The 25,481-nt window shown below is 38.4% G+C and overlaps 1 protein-coding gene across 3 annotated transcripts in view; it reads right to left on the bottom strand.

Annotated features, from left to right (window-relative positions):
* Window positions 1-7,047: 7,047 nt before the first annotated feature.
* The window catches only part of CNTN1 (contactin 1), a 403,973-nt gene continuing 385,539 nt past the window's right edge, over window positions 7,048-25,481 (bottom strand). For all 3 annotated transcript variants that reach the window (XM_061129827.1, XM_061129819.1, XM_061129837.1), the window contains exon 24: window positions 7,048-9,113. In XM_061129827.1, coding sequence (XP_060985810.1) covers window positions 9,037-9,113 — 77 coding nt within the window. In that variant the 3' untranslated portion in view covers window positions 7,048-9,036. The remainder of the gene's footprint in view (window positions 9,114-25,481) is intronic.

Genomic DNA, 25,481 nt, shown 5'->3' on the forward strand with positions numbered 1-25,481 from the left:
TTTCCTTAATAGTGGATTGGAATGCAAAAATAGGAAGTCAAGAAATACCTGTAGCAACAGGCAAGTTTTGCCTTGGAGTACAAAATGAAGCAGGGCAAAGGCTAACAGAATTTTGCCAAGAGAATGCACTGATCATAGCAAACACCCTCTTCCGACAACACAAGAGATGACTCTGCACATGGATATCACCAAATGGTCAATACTGAAATCAGATTGATTATATTCTTTGCAGCTGAAGATGGAGAAGCTCTATACAGTCAGCAAAAACAAGACTCGAAGCTGACTGTGACTCAGATCTTGAGCTCCTTATTGCAAAATTCAGACTTAAATTGAAGAAAGCAGTAAAAACCACTAGACCATTCAGGTATGACCTAAATCATATCCCTTATGATTATACAGTGGAGGTGATGAATAGATTTAAGAGGTTAGATCTGGTAGACAGAGTGTCTGAAGAACTATGGACAGAGATTCATAACATTGTACAGGAGGCAGTAACCAAAACCATCACAAAGAAAAAATAATGCAAGAAAGCAAAGTGGTTGTCTGAGGAGGCTTTAGAAATTGCTGCTAAAAGAAGTGAAAGGCAAAGGAGAAAGGGAAAGATATATACCACTGATTGCAGAGTTCCAAAGAATAGCAAGGAGAGATAAGAAAGTTCCTTCTTAACTGAACAATGCAAAGAAATAGAGGAATATAATGGAATGGGAAACACTAGAGATCTTTTCAAGAAAATTTTGAGCTATCAAGTGAACATTTCATACAAGGACAAGCATGATAAAGAAAAGAAACTGTGGATGGTGACTGCAGCCATGAAATTAAGACACTTGCTCCTTGAAAGGAAAGCTATGACTTACTTAGACAATATTTTAAAAAGCACAGACATCACTTTGTGACAGAGGTCTGTATAGTCAAGGCTATGGTTTTTCCAGTAGTCACGCATTGATGTAGACCATAAAGAAAGTTGAGCACCAAAGAATTGATGCGTTTAAATTATGGTGCTTAAGAATCCCTTGGATTCCAAGGAGATCAACGCCTGATGCCCAAGGAGATCAACGCCTGATGCGAAGAGTTGACCCTGATGCTAGGAAAGATGGAAGGCAAAGGTGAAGAGGAAGACAGAGGATGAGATGGTTAGATAGCATCACCAACTCAATGGACATGAATTTGAGCAAACTCCAGGAGATAAAGGACAAGGAAGCCTGGTGTGCTGCAGTCCATTGGGTCACAAAAATTCAGACATACTTAGTGACTGAACAACAACCACAACAATGCCTGATAAGATTGAGAAAGTAATGCAGAATAAGCATTGGTAGCTTGAAAGATACACTTAAGCAGTCTTTTAAGAAATGATGCATATACAAATACCACCAAAGAATAATATTTAGTGGCAAAATACAAATATCAATTACTCAGAGTTTAAGATTGGTTTAGATGAATTATTTTCTAAACAGGAAATATTTAAGACTATATTACACAATTTCTTTTGTACATAATTTCTTTCTTGTGTGCACATGAGAATCACAAGTCAGAAGCATTTTGTTTAAATAAATATTTCCATAAATATACAAGTCTATATGATAAACATTGTATTATAGTTTAATTACAAGTATCTTTTCTTTCTTGATGGTAAAATTAATGGCCTTTAAACCAATGGGATTTGGTAAATATACATGGTAGGTTGCATTGTTTGGTTCCACCTTATCAGTATTCCCTTTATCCACACCCTTTGTTTGTAACTTTAAGGTGTCCACCCATATACGTGGGTGATCTGCCCTGCTCCTTGACTCTGAGCTTTATGGTATAACTTGATTCAGTTAATGAGATATGAGTAGTCATGGGGCAAACAAAGGCTTGAAAGAGTACATGCACAATTCCATTTGCTTCCTTCTACCTCTGCCATTTGTCATGACAACATACCAGAACCAGGCTGCTGGAGGATGACAGAAAAGCAGAGCAGACCCAAGTTGCCCTCAAAGTGAAAGTGAAGTTGCTCAGTCATGTCCAACTCTTTGTGACCCCGTGGACGGTAGCCTACCAGGTTCCTCCGTCCATGGGATTCTCCAGGCAAGAATACTGGAGTGGGTTGCCATTTCCTTCTCCAAAGTTGCCCTAAAGGCACCAGCTAAAGGCAGCCTGTAACAGCTGATAGTCAGCCTGCTCTGAAGTGTGTGAGAAAGTCCAGCTTGCATTAGCAAGGCCACATTCCTGATCTACTGCTGATCTTATGTGTGAGCAATTAACATTTACTGTTATATGTCGCTAAGGTTTTGTGACTATGTTTCTGCAGCATTATTATGGTGATAAATAACTAATATAGTTCACTTTAAATGGTATGTGTGTTTTCACTACTTTAATGTGCTATGCCCCTTCCCATTGATTCATTGAATAAGTGGATAAGATTTTCCAAAGTAGTTCTCAAGTCCCTTGGAAACTTGTACTATGCCTGGATATGCTCATCATTCTTAGAAATAATGAAAAAAAGTACAGACAGGACTGCTTGACAAAGTTTTACCCTCACTCCTCATTATTGAAAATGTTATACATTTCAACTAAAGTAAAAGGAAGATTTCAGAGCCAGCAGACCCTTGGTCTTGTCCTTTTATATTCTGCTATTGCATTCATTGGGGCTTCCCAGCTGGTACTAGTGGTAAAGAACATACTTGCCAAAGCAGGAGACACAGAGATGGGTTTGATCCTTGGGTCGGGAAGATCCCCTGGAGGAGGACCTTGCAACTCACTCCAGTATTCTTGCCTGGAGAATCCCATGGAAAGAGGAGTCTGGCATGCTACAGTCCATAGCGTAGCAAAGAGTCGGACATGACTGAAGTGACTTGACAGGATTGCATTCATTTCAACTCAATCAGCTCTACGTTACCAAGGATAGCTGACGTTGATTTGATTGTCAATGCTAAGCTCTATTTATTCAATCACCTGAATTAAGAATTTTAGAAGCCCTATATGCTAATATGCATATATATGGTGAAAAGTTATGGTTGGAGGGGAAATTATGATTTTGGGGGTATTTATTATACACTAGGCATTTTAACTCTATCATCTATTTAATACATAGAGTTTTAGGAAGACTAAGTGGAGTGGAGAATGTTTTTGCTAGTCCAATACCCTCCTTTTGTTAATAGTACCTAGTATCCCATTTAAGGGAATCATCCTTTTCCATTTCATGTGGTTCTGGTGAAACGTCCTACAGTGCTCTTGCCACCATCTAATTATCTAGAAAGACACCAGGGGTCCCATGACAGCCCATGATGGCCAGCCTCCTGGGGATAATATGAGTCTTTAGTGAGATTTTATACCTGTAATAAGTAGGAAAAAGAATCTCTAGTGCTTTGGGATCACCAATCAATAGAATGTAGGCTTGGACCAGTCAGCATCCGTGATTCCTGCCACAAGGAAATAGCCTGCATATGAATGAAACATGTGCACAGGGAGAACCAGATTCATCAGATGGAGAGAGAGTTCTCTGAGAACACTATTTAAGCCCTTATATCCAGCCCTCGTATCTCATAGATGCAATTATTTGAGTCAACAAAGTTCTTGTTTGTCTTAAACTTATTTGAGTTGAGTGTTTGTCCCTTGCAACTGAAAGGCTTCTAAATGATTCAAAAGTATTACCCTCACTTTACGGTAAAGGAAACTGTCTTCAAAATGTCAACTTACTCATCCAAGGTATCTCACAAGAGTGAGAATATGATCACAGGTCTGTCCAACATCCATGATCTTTGCATAACTACATTATAAAAATTTCTAAAGTGCACATACAGTAAAACTCACTTTATTGTTGTATAGTTTTATGAGTTTTCATAAATAGATTTGAGTCACTGCCATCAGTTTTGGCACCCTTGAGAAGTTCCTTCCATGCTGTCCTTTTTAGGTCAAACTCTCCTCCTTACTCTTAACACTTTATAACCACTGACTTGTTCTCTTGCCTTTTCCAGAATGTCATATAAATGGAATCACACAGTCTTTTCAGTCTGGTTTTTTTTTTTTTTCACTTAGCATAATGTATGCTGTTCCATGCTGTTGTATATTATCAACAAAATTGTTTTATGAAAGCATGCCTAGAGTAGTTTTTCAGTCTAATCCTCATTAGCATGAGTGGGGCATGAGTGTGTGTGTGTGTTCAGTTGCTCAGTTGTGTCTGACTTTTTCCAATCCCATGAACTACAGGCCACCAGGCTCCTCTGTCCGTGGAATTCTCCAGGCAAGAATACTGGAGTGGGTTGCCATTTCCTATTCCAGGGGATCTTCCCAACCAAGGGATCAAACCCACGTCTCTTGTATCTCCTCTACTGACAGGCAGATTCTTTACCACTGCTTCAACTGGGAAGTCTAAGTGGGGATATACAGGTTTTAAAAAGAGGAAAAGAGACATATACAGGGGTGAATAATATTCTAGATTTATATTTAGCTGGAATCTATGAATGTGACCTTTTTTGGAAATGGGATCTTTTTAGATGTAATCAAATTAATATGATGTCAAACCAGATTAGGGTGGGCCCTAATCCAGTGACTGATTTTTTTTAAGAGAAGAGAGAAAATTATTCCTTTATTTATATTTTTTAAACTTTTTTATTTTGTATGGAGGTATAGCTGATTAGCAAACAGCGCTGTGACAGTTTCAGGTGAAGAGCTATGGGATTCACCCTATCTGTACATGTATCCATTCTCTCCCAGACTCCCCTCCTGTTCAGACTGCCACACATCTCAAACTCTGTAATTACCCCTTCCTCCTGTCCTTCACCCCAGCAACCAGAAAAAGAGAGAAGTTTAGATACAAAGATACGAAGGGAGAATGTCACATGTCAACAGAAGCTGAGATTGGAGACATGCAGCTGCAAACCAAGGAACACCAAGGATTGCCTCCAACCACACGAAGCTACAAGAGAGGCATAGAACAGATGCTCCCTCAGAGCCTCCACATGAAACCAATCTTGCTGACACCTTGAATTCCAACTTCCAGCTTCCAGAAATGGAAGAGATAGATTTCTGTTGTTTGAAGCCACTCAGTTTGTGGTCATTTGTTGTGGAAAACCTAGGAAACTAATACAAGAAGGTATGAAAGTTAGGGGATTGCTTTTAAGGCGGCTTTCATAAAGCAGAAGAGCCTGACTGAGGACATAGGATCGATTAAGACCAAGTTTCTTCACTTCACAGTTTTGCCTTAGGATATGCCCGATTGAATTCAAGAGTCAAATAGTAATAGCATTATGGGTACTGATGCATGTAATTTCCCCAAGCATCACATTTATTAGTAGTAATTGAACAGTGAAACCTGTTTTTAAAATGTGATAAACAATGTTGAAACTAATTTTGGCCTCCCTACCTACTAATTTTGAAGTCAACTCATTCATAACCACTCATGTTTCCATTGTGGAAAAAAAATGCTCAAGTTGGTGAAGGGGCACCTTTCAACGATCTTTATATTAGCTGTCTCCAGAAGATTAGAGACTCAGGAAATTAGGTATCAAAATTTAATTAACTTTCCAAGTTACAAAAAGAGAAAAGAAAAAAATAAAATCCACATTCCTCTAGAGAGAAAACCTTCTGAAATTCATTTCAGTCTGCTGCATGGATTTTAGACACAAATTAGGGGATAATTTTAAGAGACAAAAAGTATATAGCATTTTGACAGTAAAGATGTAGAACCAAAAGACAACAAGTGAACAAATTAACACTTTAGATGAACCAAGAGAATGGATTTGTTTTTAACAGAATTTAAATTATGTATCCATGATGTTTATATTTTTGATTCAATTTAAAATATCAATTAATCTAACTTGTAATAATGATGAAAACCTGTGATTCTCAAACCTGATCCCTTTCAGACTCTCACGAACAACCTAACAAGATACAGATCCCTGTGTCTCACTGCCCAATTTTGATTTGGTAAGCCTGAACTGAGGCCTAGGAAATCTATTTTGCTTTTTCAAATTCTCCAGGTTCTCCTGATGGACAACCAGATTTGAGAACAACTAACAGGGAAAAATGCACTCACAGAAAGAAGCTTTGATCTCCCAAAGCCTGGAGAATTAGAGATGGGGTCAATCCTGGGTCAAATACCGAAAGTAAAATATTAGAAGGGAAGTAATATAATACTTAGGGTCAAGAAACAGAGGCGGGGTCCAAAAGGGGAACCAGGGTACAGGGTGGAAGCAAGCTTCATGAAACAGGAAGAGAGGTCAGAATGCCAGTGAGAAATCACAATCAGAACACAGGGGAGGATGTAAGGCAGAAAGCAGGAAGCTCTGGGATTCAGCATTTGAGGCTCAGTCTGGCTCAGGACTCAGAGAAGGCTTTTCCTACACCAGATTCCTGTTTGCACAGCTATGCTTTTAAGAAAATTCCTCTGTTAAGAGTATCAGCTCATTCAGGGTTTAACCAGTTTTTTATCTTTTGAGTATCTAACAGTTTGCATTAGTGTCTAGCAAAAGGTCATTATAATGCCTGTGTGTGCATGTATATGTTTGCATGTATATTTTTTTCTAGAACGCTTTAAACATTGAACTGTTGTTTAACATGTAATATTTTTTCCATGTTATTAAATTTTTAACGAAAATCCTCTAAAAATGAATTTTCAACTTCAGGTAAATTGAAAGGACAGTTGTTATTTCTTGGGTAACAGTAAGACATTTATTTCTTTATAATTTTTTTTTCATTCATAAAAAGGACAAAGCACAGTCCTATGCTACTCCATTGAAAAAAATGATAAAAAATAACTAAAAAAATCAATTCAATATTTATCAGTATCAAATAAAACTACTACCACCTTTCCTTGAAATACAAAGAAACAACAGATGTATCTATCACTATATAAAGTTTAATTAAGAATCTTGTGTCTTAAAGCAGATGATGCATTAGTTAGTTTGACAACAGTTTAAACCTGATGGTCCCAGTCAAATTTGTACACTTGTATGAGGAAATGAAAGCTTGAATTATCAGTGTATGAGAGATTTTAATCTATTTTATCTCTGTCACAAATTTAAAATTAAACAAACAACCTTCAAAGTCTGTTTTCTTCTTATCTGTCAGAACCATTTCATGCAAAATCTAACCAGTTTTGCTCTTTATTACCATACATAAGAAAATAAAAGGCAAGCATGCATTTGGCAAAATATTTAGTTGTTGATTATATAAAAATGCCCAACATGGGTCACATTGCAAAAGGAAAACCCCAAAGTGTAACAATGAAAACACAAACATTTGTACAGAAGGCTCACAGAGTATTTGTTTCCCGAAAGTATGAAGAGATTTTGTTTCTTTTTCAAATAATTAAATATTTTATGAAATCTGGCAATGATCTCAGACCGTTGACATACTTCTACTGGGGAATCATCCCTTTCACTTGTTTTTAAAAAGTTTCATTTTATAACAAAGAGTTAAATGTAAACTAATGAAATATTTATTGGTATTTTCATAATGAAAGCTCTAAACATTTACACATAGATATATAGTACAAAAATTATACAAATTAAAGAAAAGGGGGTAAAATAGTAATAGATCTATTTTGCTTCCTGTAGATATTTTTATGAACCTATAAGGTATCCTTTCTAAAAAGATAAACTCTATCTCTAATTAGCTAGCAAGGTTGTGCTAATAAAATAGGATTATACCTCTTGAAGCATCAGACATTGCACTATTTCATTAGCCAGCTAATCCTTTATTACTCGACTTCTTTCACATCCACACTCAAACACATGTCCGTGCACACCATGGAGAATGAAGAAATGTGCATCTTCCTTTTCAGGACTTATAAAAACCTAAAATACCAACACTTGGGAGATTCCACTGCACAGACAAGCTATTTGTCTCCTCCCAGCCTTCTAGTTTCGGATACTCTTCAAAGTACCACTAACAAACCTTGATTTGGTATTTTTAGCCAGTTTTCGGTATTGCATTGAAGCAGGAAATGAGTTTAAAACTAAATTTAAAAAATAATAGGGAATACTGTAGTTTTTCCAAGCTACAGGTGATTTCTTGATCCCACACCTTTAATAAAGGTTTTACTTATAATGAAGCACAAAAACAAAGACACTAGAATATTAGATAATTCTGATATTCACTTAACTGACATTTATTCCTAGCTATGTAAAGCCTGTCACATCTCAATTAAAAAAATGGGAGCTCTCTACTTTTTAAAATTGATCATTTCACATATGAATAAATACAGCAACATGATGACACTCTATCACAAGAGCTGTGATTTTTGAGGTTTGAAATTGATAAGAAAAGCATAAAAGAACATCGGAACATCAGAGTAGAATACAAAAGTAAAAAAAAAAGAACTTCATACAGTATGTTAATTTTACTATTAAAAAACTAACTTAAAAGAATTACTGATTCTGAAAACCAAATGTTTAGAAAATTACTTGCTTCCAAAATAGGAATACTGATCACAAGTTCTAGAATTTGGTTTTCAATATTCAAAATCTTCCAACTTATTCAATAAAATGATTTGGCATTGGAAATTATGTCTGATTCTTCAGTTCTATTTTTTTTTCCTAAGAAAACTCAAAATGTCAAGAATGATAGGGGCCATTCAAAAATATGTAGGACCCAAAACAGAGAGGATAGTACAAGAGACTATAGTACTCTTACATTTACCACATACGATCAACACTTCAACCTCTATTATATTTCACAACTTGTTATTAAATTTAAAGCACCTGTGTATGGTGATTTTACTTTCACTCTACAGCCTATGGTATTGAATTGAACACTGTAACTTGTCCCATTGTATTAAATCATGCAACTGTCACAGAATCAGTTTAAGTGGTTTATAAGGCATATTGGAACGAGTTAAAAATCATTTTATATTCATTTAAAAGTTTATTCTTTTGGATGAAGGGGTTCCTGAATGCCTCAGTCATAACATATATTGTAAATCAGTTGGATAGTTTGTTAAACTATGATTTATTTGGCTTAGGATGGAGCCGCAGGGATTGGAAGGAACTGTAGTCATCACAGGGATGAAGGGTGTTCTCTGAGCTGGGCTGGGAAGAGCAGGTTGTCACACCACATTCAGAATTCCAAGTAGACAAGGATGCCAAGGGCAGGCAGCAGGAAGCCGAGAAGACATGGTGATAGGATGGATGCACCTATAATGCAAATCAAACACATGCTTATTATTTCATTGATAACAGTCACTATTGCTCATTTCCCCTGCTTTGGAGAAGACCATATTATGTAACCCTGAGAAACAAGTGCTTCCTTTGAAAAAAATACCAGCTTCTCTTAGTCTTAAGTGACTTATTAAAAATAAAAATGGTTGATCAAGGATTTTGTGTGTGAAAGTGTATGGACTATTTATACCATGAGTTCATATAAATCATTTAAGATAAGACGATCACAAATGTTTCTATTTTTCCTATGATCCAGCAGTCCTAAACTTCTACTAGAAGGCACTAGGTCAAGAAACATACATAAATAAGTGAAAAATCATAAGTAAGCTGTGACACAATAAAATGAAGAGATGCAGCAAAAATGCTAATAATGTTAAACCTGGGGCAATGACATTGAGGAGGAGAAGGGGACAATAGAGGATGAGATGGTTGGATGACATCACCGACTCGATGGACATGAGTTTGAGCAGGCTCTGGGAGTTGGTGATGGACAGGGAAGCCTGGCGTGCTGCAGCCCATGATGTCACAAAGAGTCAGACATACTAAGCGGCTGAACTGACTGACATCATATGTATACTGGAAGATATCGAATGATTTCATATCCCATATATCAATAGTTTTAAAACATTTAGGGACTTATACACAATCATTTAAGAAATTTATTTTTGATAATAATACTCAAATTTGTATCTAAAGAACAATTGCCCTGAAATATTAATGCTGTGATTTAAGAATACAAATGATGTGATATTCTATATACTTAAGATACATCTTGAGTGCCATCTGGAAGGGCTCTTCCTGTGCTAAGGAAATTTATGGGTCTAAGTCCAGCATCACGAGAATTCTTGAGAAAGGGTTGAAAAGTGGGAACAAAAAAGTATACTCTTCCATTCAACTCTCCACAATTATTAAGTACTTTTTTCAATGAACACATTGCTGGGAAGAGTGGCAGGCTAAAAATACAGTCAACAGATTGCAAGTATAATAGATTTGTGTCTATTTGTGTAAATATAATAGATTTTTGGAAGTTCTCTAAATTTGAAACTTTAAGTCATTGCTATCAACTATATCAACAGCTGTCTAAATATCCCTTTCTTTGGAATATTCTCCTTACATGTAGAAAGATCAAGATTGAAGAGAAGAGTCTTCTCTTTAACTTGGTCATTGAAAGCACAGTCATACTCCTTGTAAGGTGGACAATGATTGTGTCTACCTACATCCCACTACTGCCCTGTTGGCAGCGTTTGGTGCTGCATGGAAAATGTAGGAGAGAAAACATTATGAGACACACATCAAGGGGCTCTTAGGAGTGAGCAGGGCAGTGAGGATAAAAGTGAGGGCAGAACAGTAGGCACAACATAAACGGCCCTCAGGTAGCTGCCTCATTATGGAGACGCTGCATAACAGCACCACCGGTAGCTACGATGACACCAATAATAACTATGATAGCTGCTATTCACTGCTCTGTAATTACAAGACAGACACCACACTGGCCCTTTATGTGTATTGTGATATTTATACAATAGCCTAAGATGGTAGAACTTACTAACCTGACTATAGATTCATTGTTGTTGTTCAGTCACTCAATCACATCCGACCTTGTGACCCCATGGACTGCAGCATGCCAGGCTTCCCTGCCCTTCACTATCTCCCCAAGTTTGCTCAGACTCATGTCCACTGAATTGGTGATGCCATCCAACCATCTCATCATCTGTCACCTCCTTCTCCTCCTGTCCTCAATCTTTCCCAGTATCAGGGTCTTTTCCAATGAGTTGGCTGTTTGCATTAGGTGGCAAGTTCTGGAGCTTCAGCTTCAGCATCAGTCCTTCCAATGAATATTCAGGGTTGATTTCCTTTAGAATTGACTGGTTTGATCTCCTTGAAGTCCAAAGGACTCTCAAGAGTCTTCTCCAGCACAATATGAAAGCATCAGTTCTTCAGAGCTCAGCCTTTTTTGTGGTTCAACTCTCATATCCGTTCATGACTACTAGAAAAACCATAGCTTTGACTATATAGACCTTTGTCGGCAAAGTGACATCTCTGCTTTTTAAAATGCTGTCTAAGTTTGTTATAGCTTTTCTTCCAAGGAGCAAGTGTCTCTTACTTTCATGCCTGCACTTTATAGATTATGTAATTCAGATTCAGATAAAATTACTGCTTAAGACCAGTAACCAGTAGAAGGCAGAGCCAGGATTAGATCTCAGACCAGCCTGGCTCCAAAGTCCATGCTCTTTCTACCTTGTTGCCACTTTCGGCAGATCACTTTGGAAAGGAACCAGGTCTAGAAAAGCACTAGAATGCTACATCCTGCACTTCAAGTGTCAAGGCAAGGGCCCTGAAGGAAAACAAATGACATGGGAAAGCAGAGCACCTAAGCTGCTTCCAAGGGTATTTGTTCTTGCAGTTTTCCTTCTCTTTTTCTACACAGATATTTTAAAATTATGCCTCAGCACACATATTATTTTATTCAATAAGATGACCAATAATATACCTCAATCACACAGAGAAACATTAGTTTTCAATGTTTGACCTAATTTAAATGATCTTTCCTAAAGACATTTGTCTGAGAAAGACAGCGGGGTCTCTGAAATGCTCTGTCCCATGACCACAAATTACATTAGTGATGGGTACACATTCGTGTATTTGCCCAAATATGTGGGCTGTCTCAGTACAAACTGTGGCAACAGAAAGGAGGTTAGTCAACTGTGAATGCCATTTTGAAGTTTTGGTGTTAGTATGAAAACCAAATATAATTTCATAACTTGTGGCTACAACATCAGGATATTTGATTTATTTAAAATAAACTCTTCAAGTTTATGTGTGTCATATTTAATTTCTCTAATGGCTCAAGCCTATGTAATTGTGGTCTTCACCTTCAATTCTCTTCCACATTCCAAACACAAATTAGAGACCTCACTGAATTGCTATTTAAAATCATTTTAAATGTGGGATCCCTATATTCTTGAGAGGTTTTAAATGTATGTTCTTTTTTTGCCTAACAAAATGTATATAATATTTCTATCAAGAATAATTTCAGTACTTACATGATTTGTTGTAAACATGTATTTTGCTTCAATGCAAGGAGACCTGGATTCAATCCCTAGGTTGGGATGACCGCCTGGAGAGGGAAAGGCTACCCACTCCAGTATTCTGGCCTGGAGAATTCCATGGACTGGATAGTCCATGGGGTTGCAAAGAGTTGGACACAACTGAGTGACTTTCACTTTCACTGAATATCAAACATGAACAAATCATCAATCTGGTTAATACTTTTGCCTATAAGAACTCATGTAAAGCCTATTTAGAATACTGTGCCATTGGGTTTCTGGATTTTTTTTTACCTTAAACTGCTTAGTTACACATTGAGAAGAGGAAGTTAAGTAAGAAACAAGCAGTACTTAACAATCTTTTCAGGTTTTATGGTAAGTAGATGGTCACTCTAGGCTTCCTTGGTGGCTCAGTGGTAAAGAATCCACCTGCCAATGCAGGAGATGGGGATTTGATTAGTGGGTGGAGAATATCCCCTGGAGAAGAAAATGGCAACCCACTCCAGTATTCTTTCCTGGGAAATCCCATGGACAGAGGAGCCTGGTGGGTTACAGTCCATGGGGTTGCAAAAGAGTCAGACATGACTGAGCCACTTAGCACTGAGCATGGGCACAAGACAGTCACTCTAGTCAGCTTTTAATACAAATGTCTTTTCTGATGCTTAGGTTTAGACACGCTCCAACCCAAATTGCTAACGTTTGTTATAATTTTCTCCTTGGGGTGTCATGCTTTATGTTCACAATTTTTAACATCTCTAGATTGTGAACAACTTCAGGACAGGGAATATATCCAAATTATATTTTCAGCTGTGTTGTCTAACACCAAGCCCAATGTATAGTAAGTGAACTATAAAGTTGTGATATAAATAATTCTTACAATTAAAAGCCCTGAATCTTTTTTGATGTGGAGTACAAGCTAAGAAGGACAGTAAGGGGGTAGGACATGGGGGTTTAAAGAAGAAGACAAAGACAACCACTGTGACCTGCATCTCTTATCAGAGAAACGATATTAAAAATCTGCAACATCAGAAAGGCCATACTTTACTGCTCAGCCCAAAGGGTTCTCCAACTTGTCCTGGTAGGATGTTACTTTGGATTCCTTCAAAGTCTTATCCTTGGCCTTGGGCTGGGGGAAGAAAGTGTTTTGATAAGATGATTTATCCCCATCTTCATATATATTAGGTGTGTTAGGTATATATCAGTGTGTGTTTGTGTTGAATTCAATAAAACTCCCTCTGGGATAGCAGCAAGTTTGGAGAATATAAAAGTCTGTCTGGGATTGACAGTAAAAATCAGTTCAGAAGGCAAAAAAACAAAGTGACCTGCCTTTATTCAGGTTAGTAATACGAGAGACAAAGATAATTGCAACTGTGAAACATTTCTAAGATCATGCAGCAACTAGAAAATGCGAGAACGACCCATCATTGAGTGGCGAGTGTTGACTTACCAATAATATTCCATACCTTCTTTACTCTTCCTATCTTTTACTAGGAACATGCAGCTGGTAAATTACTCTCCCCTCATGATGGGTCTCTGGCATGCGAAGTTACTTTAGTCGTGTCCAGCTCTTTGTGACCCCACGGACGGTAGCGCACCAGGGTCCTCTGTCCATGAGATTCTCCAGGCAAGAATACTGGGGTGGGTTGCCATTTCCTTTTCCAGGGGATCTTCCCAACCCAGACATTGAACCCATGTCTCCTGCATCCCCTGCATTGGCAGGTGGGTTCTTTACCACTAGCACCACCTGGGAAGCTCCATGATGGGTCCCAACCCTAGTTAATTTCTGATACTCCTGGCCTTATCTCAGAAACAGCAAATGCTCAGAACTGATTGCTTCTTCCCTTAGACCCTCCTCTGGATTCTTCAGCAAGAAATCAAATCTTACATAAGATGTTTCTCCTTCCTACTTGAGTGGTGCTCCATGACTGTGTTGAGGTGTGTTTCCTTGTTACATCTAGTCAATTACAGATGGTCTGATTGCCTGTCAGAGTATGACTTTTACTTGGTCTTGGATGTTTAGATTTTGAGAACAAATAGGCAAATATGAAGATCTGTGAGCAGGTCACTGTCCTGCCAGGAGATGTAAGGGTGTACTAAGAATAGTGTCATGGGGCTCTAGAGCCAAACAAGGACAATGAAGTCCACATTCTGCCTCTGCTTTCAATTGACTAGGTAATCCTGAGCATATTCTTTCTTTCTTTATTTATTTTTCCCATTTATTTTTATCAGTTGGAGGCCAATCACTCCACAACATTGCAGTGGCTTCTGCCATACATTGACACGAATCAGCCATGGATTCACATGTGTTCCCCATCCCGATCCCCCCTCCCACCTCCCTCTCCATCCCATCCCTCTGAGTCTCCCCAGTGCACCAGCTCTGAGCACTTGTCTCATGCATCCAATCTGGGCTGGTGATCTGTTTCACCCTTGATAGTATACTTGTTTCAATGTTATTCTCTCAGAACATCCCACCCTCGCCTTCTCCCACAGAGTCCAAAAGTCTGTTCTGTACATCTGTGTTTCTTTTTCTGTTTTGCATATAGGGTTATCGTTACCATCTTTTTAAATTCCATATATATGTGTTAGTATACTGTAGACCAGTATACTAACACATATATATGGAATCCTGAGCATATTCTTTAATCTTTTTATGTCCTAGTTCCTTCAAGTAAGAAACGGATAATATATTCCATGTCTTTATTGTGAGAAGACATGGAGAAGATGTGTATTGATGGTTCTTACATGTGTTTTAGCAGCATAACCTTTCTTCAGAAGCAATCATATGTGGAAGCTTTTTGACTGAACACGGAGGGAGAGTGGATGCTTTATTTAAAGACGGGCCTGGGGCAGGGGACCACAGATATTTTTTACCTCCTCTACATTCATGCTGATTCCTGTACTCCCCCAAGCCCATCACTCCAGAAAATGAGTGGCGCTTTGCTTATCACAGTTTGAAAACAGTTGTTTTATGTAGAGCACTTCAAAAAATGCATGGCTGATAGAAAAGTCCCATAAGTGACAGTGATTCATACATTTGATGTTGTTCATCTCTTTATATAATCCTACATTATATTTTTGAAAAATAGATGTATAAAAACAAAGGAAAACAATAGAGAAAGCAGGTGTGCCCCTTGCACACAACTTACATTGGAAACCTATATGCCTACTTACTGCTCCCTGATCACATATTGTGCCCTGTTAGATCACAAACATTGCTGAAATGTCCTTTCACATATGAACACAGGGCATATTGCATTTTTCTGTAGTAGTCTAGCTCAAGGTGATCTCCTCTGTGACATAGTAGTTGGGGATTCTTTGTTTTAATTCACTGGAACTCAATGAAGAAAAAGCTGATTTTGCATTGCTTTGGGACAACTAGAGCCAGTTAACTGAACACTTGTGTCTGCCACGTTTCTGGCTTTCATCTCTTCTTCCTTTGCAGATTGCCTCACATTCTCAGATGGACTCCTCAAGCTAGACCAGAGCGTGAAGCTCACAATCATACATTTTTAAAAGCAAGAGATGATTTTTTTTAACACCAACTCCAGTGAGAAAACTCTCAAGGAAAGATTCTTATTTGAGAAGTCTGAGTCATACACCTACTGTCAGACCAATATTGTGGCTGAATTAGTGGATTTGTGTGATTGAACTAGATTAGAGCAGGTGCCCATCCCATCCCGAAATCAATCACTCTGGCCAGGGAGAAGGGTCACTTAAGAAGACATTAACCTTTCTGATCTCAGGTATTAATTAAGAGCTTTGCTCCTGGAGTTAGCTTAACCAATTGAGCCTCCTGAGTCTATCACTCCTTGGCTGTGTACCCTCTAGAAAATGTTTTGTCTCTGTTTACCAATTAGATGTTGTGAGGATTAAGTGAGAAAATGGCACTTATTTTCCTAAATTTTGTGACAGAGATGGGTGAAAACAAAGTTAAAGGAGGAAAAGCTGTTTCTTACTTTGAAATCCTGACACATAATTTAATGTATGAGTGAATTTTCTGACCAAGAGACCAAGATCATTTTTTAAAAATATCACACACTCCAATTTTCTTGCAGGACTTAACATGAAGGATCTGAAGTCTTTTGAAGCAAAAAAAGAAAAAAAGAAAGAAAGAAAAAGATAAACCTATTTAAAATTTGTCTTGACTACTGGGATTTTATTAAATGTCTGAGACAAAACAATTATAGATTTGTTATTGGTTAATTAATTTATGGGCTTTCCATATTATATGTCTCTTCTCCCTTTCCTATTCACTCTTACATTTCTAAAGAAGTAGGTAAACCAGTTTTAAAAGTCCTCATAAGTATGGCCTCATCTTGCCCAAAATTAGGTTATTTAGCATGTGCTTATTGGCCAATAATAGACCATGTGTTTTTATTTCCCAGCAAATAACCAGCCATCACTCTATGCACTTGCTCCTTTCTCAAGGAGGAAATGCATTCTTGTAGTCTAGCGTTTCCTGACAGGGGAAGGACTAGAGTCAACAGTAAGGAAAGTATACAACTGCCAAGATAAGCTACCGGCAAACCATCTACCCTTCTTCCAGCCTTTTTCCTGATTCCCACCTTTTTTTTTTTTTTGCTGACAAATCAAGGGATTTTATTGGGAAGGGGTGCCTGGGCAAAGAGCAGGAGGGAAAGGAAACCCAGGACTGCTGGGCCACATGGTTCACAGTCTCAGTATTTTATGGTGACAGGATTAGTTCCCTGGTTGTCTCTAGCCAATTACTCTCACTCACGCATGCATTGCTCAGCCAAGATGGATGCCAAGAGGATTCTGGGAGGTGGTAGGATACATGGAGTCTCCTTTTGGCCTCTCCTGGATTCTTCCAGTTAGTCCACCCTATTTTTTATCCTTGCCTAGAATCTGGTAAAGAATTTTCAGTAAAACTCCTGTAACTAGTGAGGTTAACCTTAAAATTTACTCTGGGCCATATACCAGAACAGTTATGTTTACAAATTGTCTAAGAAGATTTAAAAGAGATATCTTTTTAAGAGTTAGCTCACTCTGCCAACTCTTGGGGAAAATGTTGAGAAAGTCTTCAATGTTAACTCAATTATTATAAGCATAAATACTTGCCTTTGATAAAATGGAATAATCTAATCTATTTTAGGAGTTTCTGGAAAAGAAAAACAAAAGAGAAATAAAAAATTAAAGTGGATTTTTTTCTGAGATACTGTAGACTTTTAACATATTTGATGATTTTTTTTTTTTTTTGCTTTGAGATCTATTTTATTATAGTGCCTGTGTTGCATCAGCTTGCTTATTTTGTGTTTTATAATTTTTTCTCCTTATGTCTCTTTCAGATAGCAAAACACTAAGCTGTATGAAGAAGAAAAAAGACAATTTAAGATCTATTTATAGTCCTGTCACTAGCTTGTTGTATAACTTTGAGAAAAGAGAATATTTGGACTCAAAACATGGCTCTGAGGCTGGCATGATCTTTGGCCATTTTACTTGTCAAGGCTATGGATTTTCCTTCTGTCAAATGATAGGGTTCAATATTATAAGTCCTTGGGTTCTTAGTATGGCTATTAGTCTGTGATTCCATGCAAACCATGATTAACTTAAGAATGTCAAGGATTGAGCCATAAAATTTGTAAAGATATTTATTATATTTCTCCTTGTCTATGATAATCTAAGTTGATATTTGTTTATATATACATTAAAAGCTTGATTATGTAAGTGATAGTGGTTATGATGGTTTTTTAAAACTGGTGAAACCCACTAATCTTGCTACTTCTATTTGTTTGGCAATTATAAACCCATATGTCAAGCAAAATGGTGCTGTTTTTGGCAAGGGTGTATGATTTGCTGGCAGCTTATTCTGGTAGTTGTATACTTGCCTTACTGTTGACTCTGGTCCTTTCCCTGTCAGGAAATGCTAGATTGCAAGGATGCATTTCCTCTTTGAGAAAGGAGCAAGCATTTCTAATAGAGTGGGAATGTAAACATAACTTCTATCTATTATTGGCCAACAGTTCAGTTCAGTTCAGTTGTTCAGTCGTGTCCAACTCCTTGCGACCCCATGGACTGCAGCACACCAGGCTTCCCTGTTCATCACCAACTCCTGGAGCTTACTCAAACTCATGTTTATTGAGTCAGTGATGCCATCCAACCATCTCATCCTCTGCCGTCCCCTTCTCCTCCCGCCTTCTATCTTTCCCAGCATCGGGGTCTTTTCAAATGAGTCAGTTCTTCGCATCAGGTGGCCAAGGTATTAGGGTTTCAGCTTCAACATCAGTCCTTCCAATCAATATTCAGGACTAATTTCCTTTAGGATGGATTGGTTGGATCTCCTTGCTGGTTAGGGTTAGGGTTAACAAGCACATGGTACATAATCTAATTTTGATATGACTTTTGGGCAAGATGAGGCTATAATGCTGAGGACTTTTAAAACTGGTTTACCTACTTCTTTAGAAATGTAAGGTGAGGCTTTCATTAAAGCATGAGACTTGGCATTAAAAAAAATTCCACTTGAATACTGTTGTCCTCACTTGAGTGAGTAACCTCCTGCAAGGTACTTAATCTCTCACAGTCTCCATTTCTTTATCAGCAAAATGGGGAATACTTCCATAGCACAGTATTTATGATAATTAAATGAAAAAAGTTAAAAATACATAGTAAACACCATCTGATAATTATGAATTTGAAATATGACATTTGGTGCATTCATTTTAAGAATTACTACTTAGTGAATATCTATGAGAATAAACAGCATGGGTGAGACCAAAGAGACTCAGCACTCTCTTCTCTTCTATGCTATAAACCGTTCGACGTACATATAATGGATTTCAGGGGGTTAACGTTTTCCTCAAAATCCTTAACAAGTAACCTTCAAGGTTTTTGGTTTTTTTTTATTCACAAACAACCAGGGCCAGCTTACTGGATCACCTTTGCGTTTGGTGCTAGAAATAGCTCACTGGCAGAATATTCTAACATGGATAGCCTTGGAATAAAACTAATTGGTCATGAAAGTCAATTTTTCTTAAACTTATCAGTGTATATAATCAAAGAAATTCAAATGAAGAACTCCAAAAAAGGGAAGTAGGTAGATACATCTTACTACAAAGCCCACTGAATTTTTCTTAGTTCTTTGAAAAAAATAAATTTGAGTAAATAATTTTTTTTTTCTGATTTTAATACTCACACTTATGGTCATGATAGGCAAAATGTTTGCTTATAGGTGAGACCATGGAACAAAAAAGCTTAGTCATGCTTCTAGACATGATGACTATTTATTCATAGAGGATCTATTCTGTTTAAGCATCCTTAAAATTATAAGAGAGATAACCTATTTTTAGCAGATACATATTTGCAAGCCTATTTATGGTACTAATATTTGTGGGACAAGTCATCCCCCAGTTCTAGGAAAGGTTAGGTATTTTCCCTTTTAAATTTGCTTAGAATAGTAGATTTTTCAAGAGATGAGTGCTGAGGATGACACAGAAAATCCTCTGTCAACTTTCAGTGTGATCCCTATAACAGGAACTCTTCCAGTTTTATGTAACTGCTTTGCAGGACCCTAACTAGGTGGCCATCTTTCATCTGGCTGGCCTGCCTGGGGGTGGTGTCCAATTCACGCGTCAGGTTTCAACAAAGAATAGATGCAGGTTAATTTAAATTTAAGTATTACCTCTGCTTTTCTTTTCAAATCAAATCTTCACCTAACAATGAGGAAAACTCCAAAATTTAAATATACAGATAGTGGTAATATAAAAATAAAAATGATTTCTTTAAAATTACTTGATTTATTCATAAGTTTTTTTAAAACTGGCCCAAGTAACAATATTTGTCATTAAAAAAATATTTGTTCAAAGGATTATTTTTATTTAATTCACTAAGTGCCTGCTCTGTCCAGGAAACTTTTGCAACATGTTATTTGGCTTAATTCTTATAATACAGTTAAACTGTGTCTCATTATCCTCATTTACAGATGAAAGGTCTAAGGGTCAGATTTGTCCACCTAACATAAGGCAAACTTGGCTTTTGAACTGAAACCTGGTCCCAGTGTTATTTTCTCTACTCCAAAGATGCTACATGAATGCTTCCTTCCATAATGTAATGACTTGAGAGTTAGAAAATATTACGAGTATCCAAGCATCTCCATGACACAGCAGTCAAAGACCCCAGTCCCCTGCTGGTTAAATGTGGGGGTTCAGAGTCACAAATACTTAGACGCTTTCCCAGGGCAAAACCAGAAAAAAGTTCTATTTGATTTTTCTTTGCTTTGGGGCTATGACAAATAAGTGACTCATCTGTTTGAGGTGGTATTTTTTATTTAAGATTTTCCTTTTCAATGTGATCCTGAACTGATATGTTTGTCAGACCTTGGGGCCTTGCTGCAGGATTCAGTGTTACCATCTATCATCAAGGATTAATGGGTGCCTCGCTATTTTTCCACATACACATGAAGTTCTTATAAGAAATTGTCTGAATTCATTGAACCTTCACGATTATTATGAGGATCATAATCAATTGAAACTTCTTTTTGTACTTTCACAGAAGAAACAATTTCTCAGCTATTTTAACAACAGTCTGAAACATCTAAGGAGTTACTGGCTGAAATCAGCACTAATTACTCTAAAGGATTTATAAGAGTTTGTGCTCGTTCAGTAGAAGATATAAAAAAGTTTCAATAACTTTGGATGACATCTACATGGAATTTTTGTTCTGTTTATTGCGGGGAGCCGGCCTGACTGCTCAGGCCCCTTCTCGGCCCTGAGAGAGATCAAAAGGTCCCTCTCTGTCCCGCCACCCCTGATTTGTTAAAGTGCAAATTGGCCTTTCTCACCTCCCTCAAGGAAATCGCTGCAGCCACCATTTGCCCATTTTCCTGACTCTGATAAGATTATCGGGCTCCTGTGAATGGCTTATGTCTAGGTAGTCTTTACCTGATTGTAAGACGCTGGTGCCATGCTCTGCTGGAGTTAAGATGAAACTCCTGAGCTAAAACTAGTGTCTGCAGTTCTACACGTATGCAAGTCTTTGATCTAAAATTTGGTGAATCCTGTTAGTATATATATGTATGTTACCCCTCAATAAAGTCGTCGGAATCAGTCACAAGCTGACTCCGTCCCTCTCAACCCCATCTTTCCTAGTCTTTTATTTCTCAGGTGCTCTGGTGATTGCGTCCTCGACCTGTTCATCTAGCCGGCAGGCCCGGCAAGTGGCGCCAGAACAGGGACGTGGGCGGATCCCAGCGCACAGCCACCCAAAAATATTGAAAGTGATCCCGTGAGAAAGCCTCACCTATTCAGGTATCGTTGGAAAACTGTGGGTGGAGAGGGTATAGTTGAGAGTAAAAATTATGGGGCAAAGTAATAGTAGGCAGTTCTTTTTTTCTATATTAAAAACTATGCTAAAAGCTAGAGGAATTTCTGTGTCTAAACAGAAATTAGAAAGATTTCTTGTCTTTGTGGAGGAAACTTGTCCTTGGTTCCCAGAGGAAGGAACTATTAGCCTTGAAACTTGGGTAAAGGTGGGAGAACAAATTCAAACGGTCTATACCCTCCGTGGACCGGACAAAGTTCCTCTTGATGCTTATTCTCTATGGACTCTAATAAGAGATTGTTTAAACCCAGAACACGAGAGTAGGAAATTTGAAACAGGTTTGAAACTTATAACACCCAAGTGTTCAGGTGCCCCCCAACGGGTAGCGGAGCACATATATGACTCCCCAATTGTTTCAGGTTCCAGAAAAAATGATAATGAGACCACTGCTCTCGAACAAGACTCAGATTCGGAACTTTCTCCTGATGAGGAAGACGATTTAAAAGAGCAGGCTTTTGAGCATGACAAAGAAGGATGGGATGCCTTTATAGTAACTCAACAAAAGAATAAAGACCAAGGCTCCCCTTTTTCTGAACTTAGAGAGATGCTAACATCCATATCTCAGAGAATGGAACAACTAGACTTATCGCCCATAAATACAGCTAAGCCGTCGCATTCTAAAACGCCATCTGTTATAGCCGGATTAGATCCTGACCCGCTGCCGCCGCCCGTCCCGCTCCCTCCCCCTCCTCTCACAGAAGCGCCTTTGACTCCAACAGCGCCAGTATATGTTCCATCTAGCCTAAAAAGGCCAGTACTTTCACCACTACAAATGGCTGTGAAAACAGCCCGAGAACAGGGTGAAAATCTTGAGGGATATTCTATGATTTTCCCTGTTTTTCAAGATGCTAATCATCGGAGGTATCATGAGCCTCTGCCTTTTAAACAACTGAAACAAGCTTGCGCCCAATACGGGCCTACTGCGCCGTTTACTCCAGCCATAATTGAAAGTCTTTCATCTCAGTACTTTCCTCCTAATGACTGGAAGGCTGCTGCGCGAGCCTGTCTCTCAGGAGGTGATTATCTCTTGTGGCGCTCAAAATACAGCGAGGTCTGTAACATCATTGAAGACCGTAACCGCCGCAATGGGCTGCAGGTTACTTTTGACATGCTAATGGAGGAAAGACAATTTAGAGACCTCAATCAACAACTGACCCTTCCTCCCCTAAAATACTAAATGATGAAGGGCGAGCTGCTCTGGCATTGGTTGAAGAGGCCCTCTCTCAACATTTTGCTACCTACTGTAATTTTTCTCAACCGTGGGGACTATATGTGTTTCCCTCTAAACATACCCCGATGGCAGTATTATATCAAAATGCTCCCTTACAGTGGATCCATTTACCTGTATCGCCTTCAAAAGTTCTTACTCCTTTTTTTTTTTTATTTCATTAGCCTCCTCGTTGCCAAAGGAAGGCGTCTTTCCAGAGAAATGTTGGGAGCCGATCCTGCTTACATTTATGTGCCCTATACCAAAGAACAGCAGGAATGGCTTTTTCAGTTTAATGACTCATGGGCTTTGGCCTTTTCCTCCTTTACAGGTCAAATTATTAATCATTTACCTTCTGATAAACTTTTGCATTTTGCCAGCCAGCATTCATTTATTTTTCCAAAGAATGTTTCTAATGTTCCTATTCAAGATGCTCTTACGATCTTTACTGACGGATCCTCCAACGGAACTGCTGCCTTTGTGGTTAATGATACCCCTTTCTCCTGGCAGACGAACTATACATCGGCTCAAGAACTTTCAGCCGTTCATAAAGTATGCTCACGATATTCCTCACAGTCTTTTAATTTGTTTACTGATAGCAAATACATTGCTCATGCTTTGCAATATATAGAAACCGTTCCCTTTATTTCTACTGTGAATTCTAACATTCAACATTTATTACATTCAATTCAGTCTTTGCTGCAACAGCGCACCTTACCCTGCTTCTTTGGACATTTACGTGCCCACACTGGGCTTCCTGGACCTCTATCTATGGGAAATCAGATGGCTGATTCTCACACTAGAGTTTTTCTTTCACAGGTGGAAGCAGCACAGCAGTCACATGCGCTACATCACCAGAATAGTAATACTCTTCGTTTGCAGTTTCCAATTCCTTGAGAGACTGCACGACAAATTGTTAAATCTTGTTCTGTTTGCCCTAAGTTTCTTCCAGTTCCACATCTTGGCGTTAATCCTCGCGGGCTTCTACCGAATCATCTTTGGCAAATGGATGTCACTCATGTCCCTTCCTTTGGTCGTTTAAAGTACGTTCATGTATCTATTGACACCTTTTCAGGATATATTGTGGCATCCTTACCGACTGGTGAAGCCGCAAAACATTCTATCTCACATTGTCTTTATGCTTTTTCCGTTTTAGGCACGCCAAAGATTATAAAAACTGATAATGGCCCCGGCTATGTTTCCTCTGCTTTCAAAAATTTTTGTTCCTCTTTTTCTATCACCCTAAAAACAGGCATTCCTTATAATCCACAGGGTCAAGGCATCGTGGAACGTGCTAATCAAACTTTGAAACCACAGCTTCAAAAAACACAGAGGGGGGAGCTCTACCCCCTTCTACCCAGACATTACCTTAATCACACTTTATATATTTTAAATTTTTCAATTTTAGATAAAGAAGGACATTCAGCCACGCAGAGATTTTGGGACCCTCAGATTTCCAGCAGAAAGCCGATGGTCTTGTGGAAAGACCCGCTGGATAATAACTGGCATGGCCCAGATCCCGTGTTAATTTGGGGGAGGGGTCATGTATGTGTTTTTCCACAGGATGCCGAAGCACCGCGCTGGCTCCCGGAAAGGCTGGTACGCCAGACGGAGGAGATTACTGAATCAGCAATTAGGTCGGCTGACTTTACAGCAGAGGAATCTTCTCCCGACAAATCAGCAGATGCATGAGTGTTAATGCGTACTTATATTATGAAAATAGATCTGTTTCTTCTCCTAATGATTTTAATCGATTTGAGGGTGACTACTACCAAGTTTGGGATGAATATTTCTGGATGACCCCTGAAAAAGGACAGCTACTGACCCCTGCTGACATTTGCTGGGAGCAAAAGACTCATGTACCAACATTTGGAGGCCGAGAATTTCCAGGATATCACATGAAACATATGGGACTATTGCCTACCCACAAATGTAAGACTGTAATGGATGTAACGTTTATTGTCAACAAGTCTGTTATTTGGCCAGGGACAGATTGGGAAAATAGCCCTGGTGTAAGATGGGTAGCCCCAAATAACACTCGATGGATTTGTGGATACAACCTTTGGCCCTGGCTCCCTGTAGGATGGGTGGGGAGATGTACCCTAGGGTTTGTGTTTGCCCCTGGGAGAATTCATAAGCAAAAAATTAGTCAACCTGTTAATTTACCTTATGTTAAAGCCCGGTGGTCACGCTCTGTTTTTCATTGGTATGATTATTTAGCCTCAATTTTTGTGCCCTCTTTAGGAGCCACTGATATTATGCTCAGGGTAGAGGCTTTGAACAATTTTACAAAACAAGCTTTGACAGATACTAGAAGAGCTTTAGAGGCTCTTAATGAAGAACAAAAACAGATGAGAAAAGCCGTTCTACAAAATCGTATGGCTCTGGATATTCTAACAGCCTCTCAAGGGGGAACATGTGCCTTAATAAAAATGGAGTGTTGTGTATATATTCCTGATTATTCCTCAAATGTTTCTGATGCTTTAGAAGATATGAAACAACAAGTAGCCGCTATGGATTTTTCTGACTCCAGCATTTGGAGTCAGATATCTGCCTGGTTTCATAGTGGTTGGTGGAAATCTATAATTTTTATCATTATATGGATATTGTTATTGCTGTGTTTTGGCCCTTGCATTTGTCAATGCATATCCGAGATGATAAATAAAAGATTGCTGATGTTTTCCCGTTTGCAAACGCGGCCATTTCCTTCGAGGGAGATATAATGGCCATTAGTCAAAAGAAAAGGGGAAGATGCGG

The sequence above is a fragment of the Dama dama genome, chromosome 3 (assembly GCF_033118175.1).
Source record: "Dama dama isolate Ldn47 chromosome 3, ASM3311817v1, whole genome shotgun sequence".
NCBI lineage: Eukaryota > Metazoa > Chordata > Mammalia > Artiodactyla > Cervidae > Dama > Dama dama.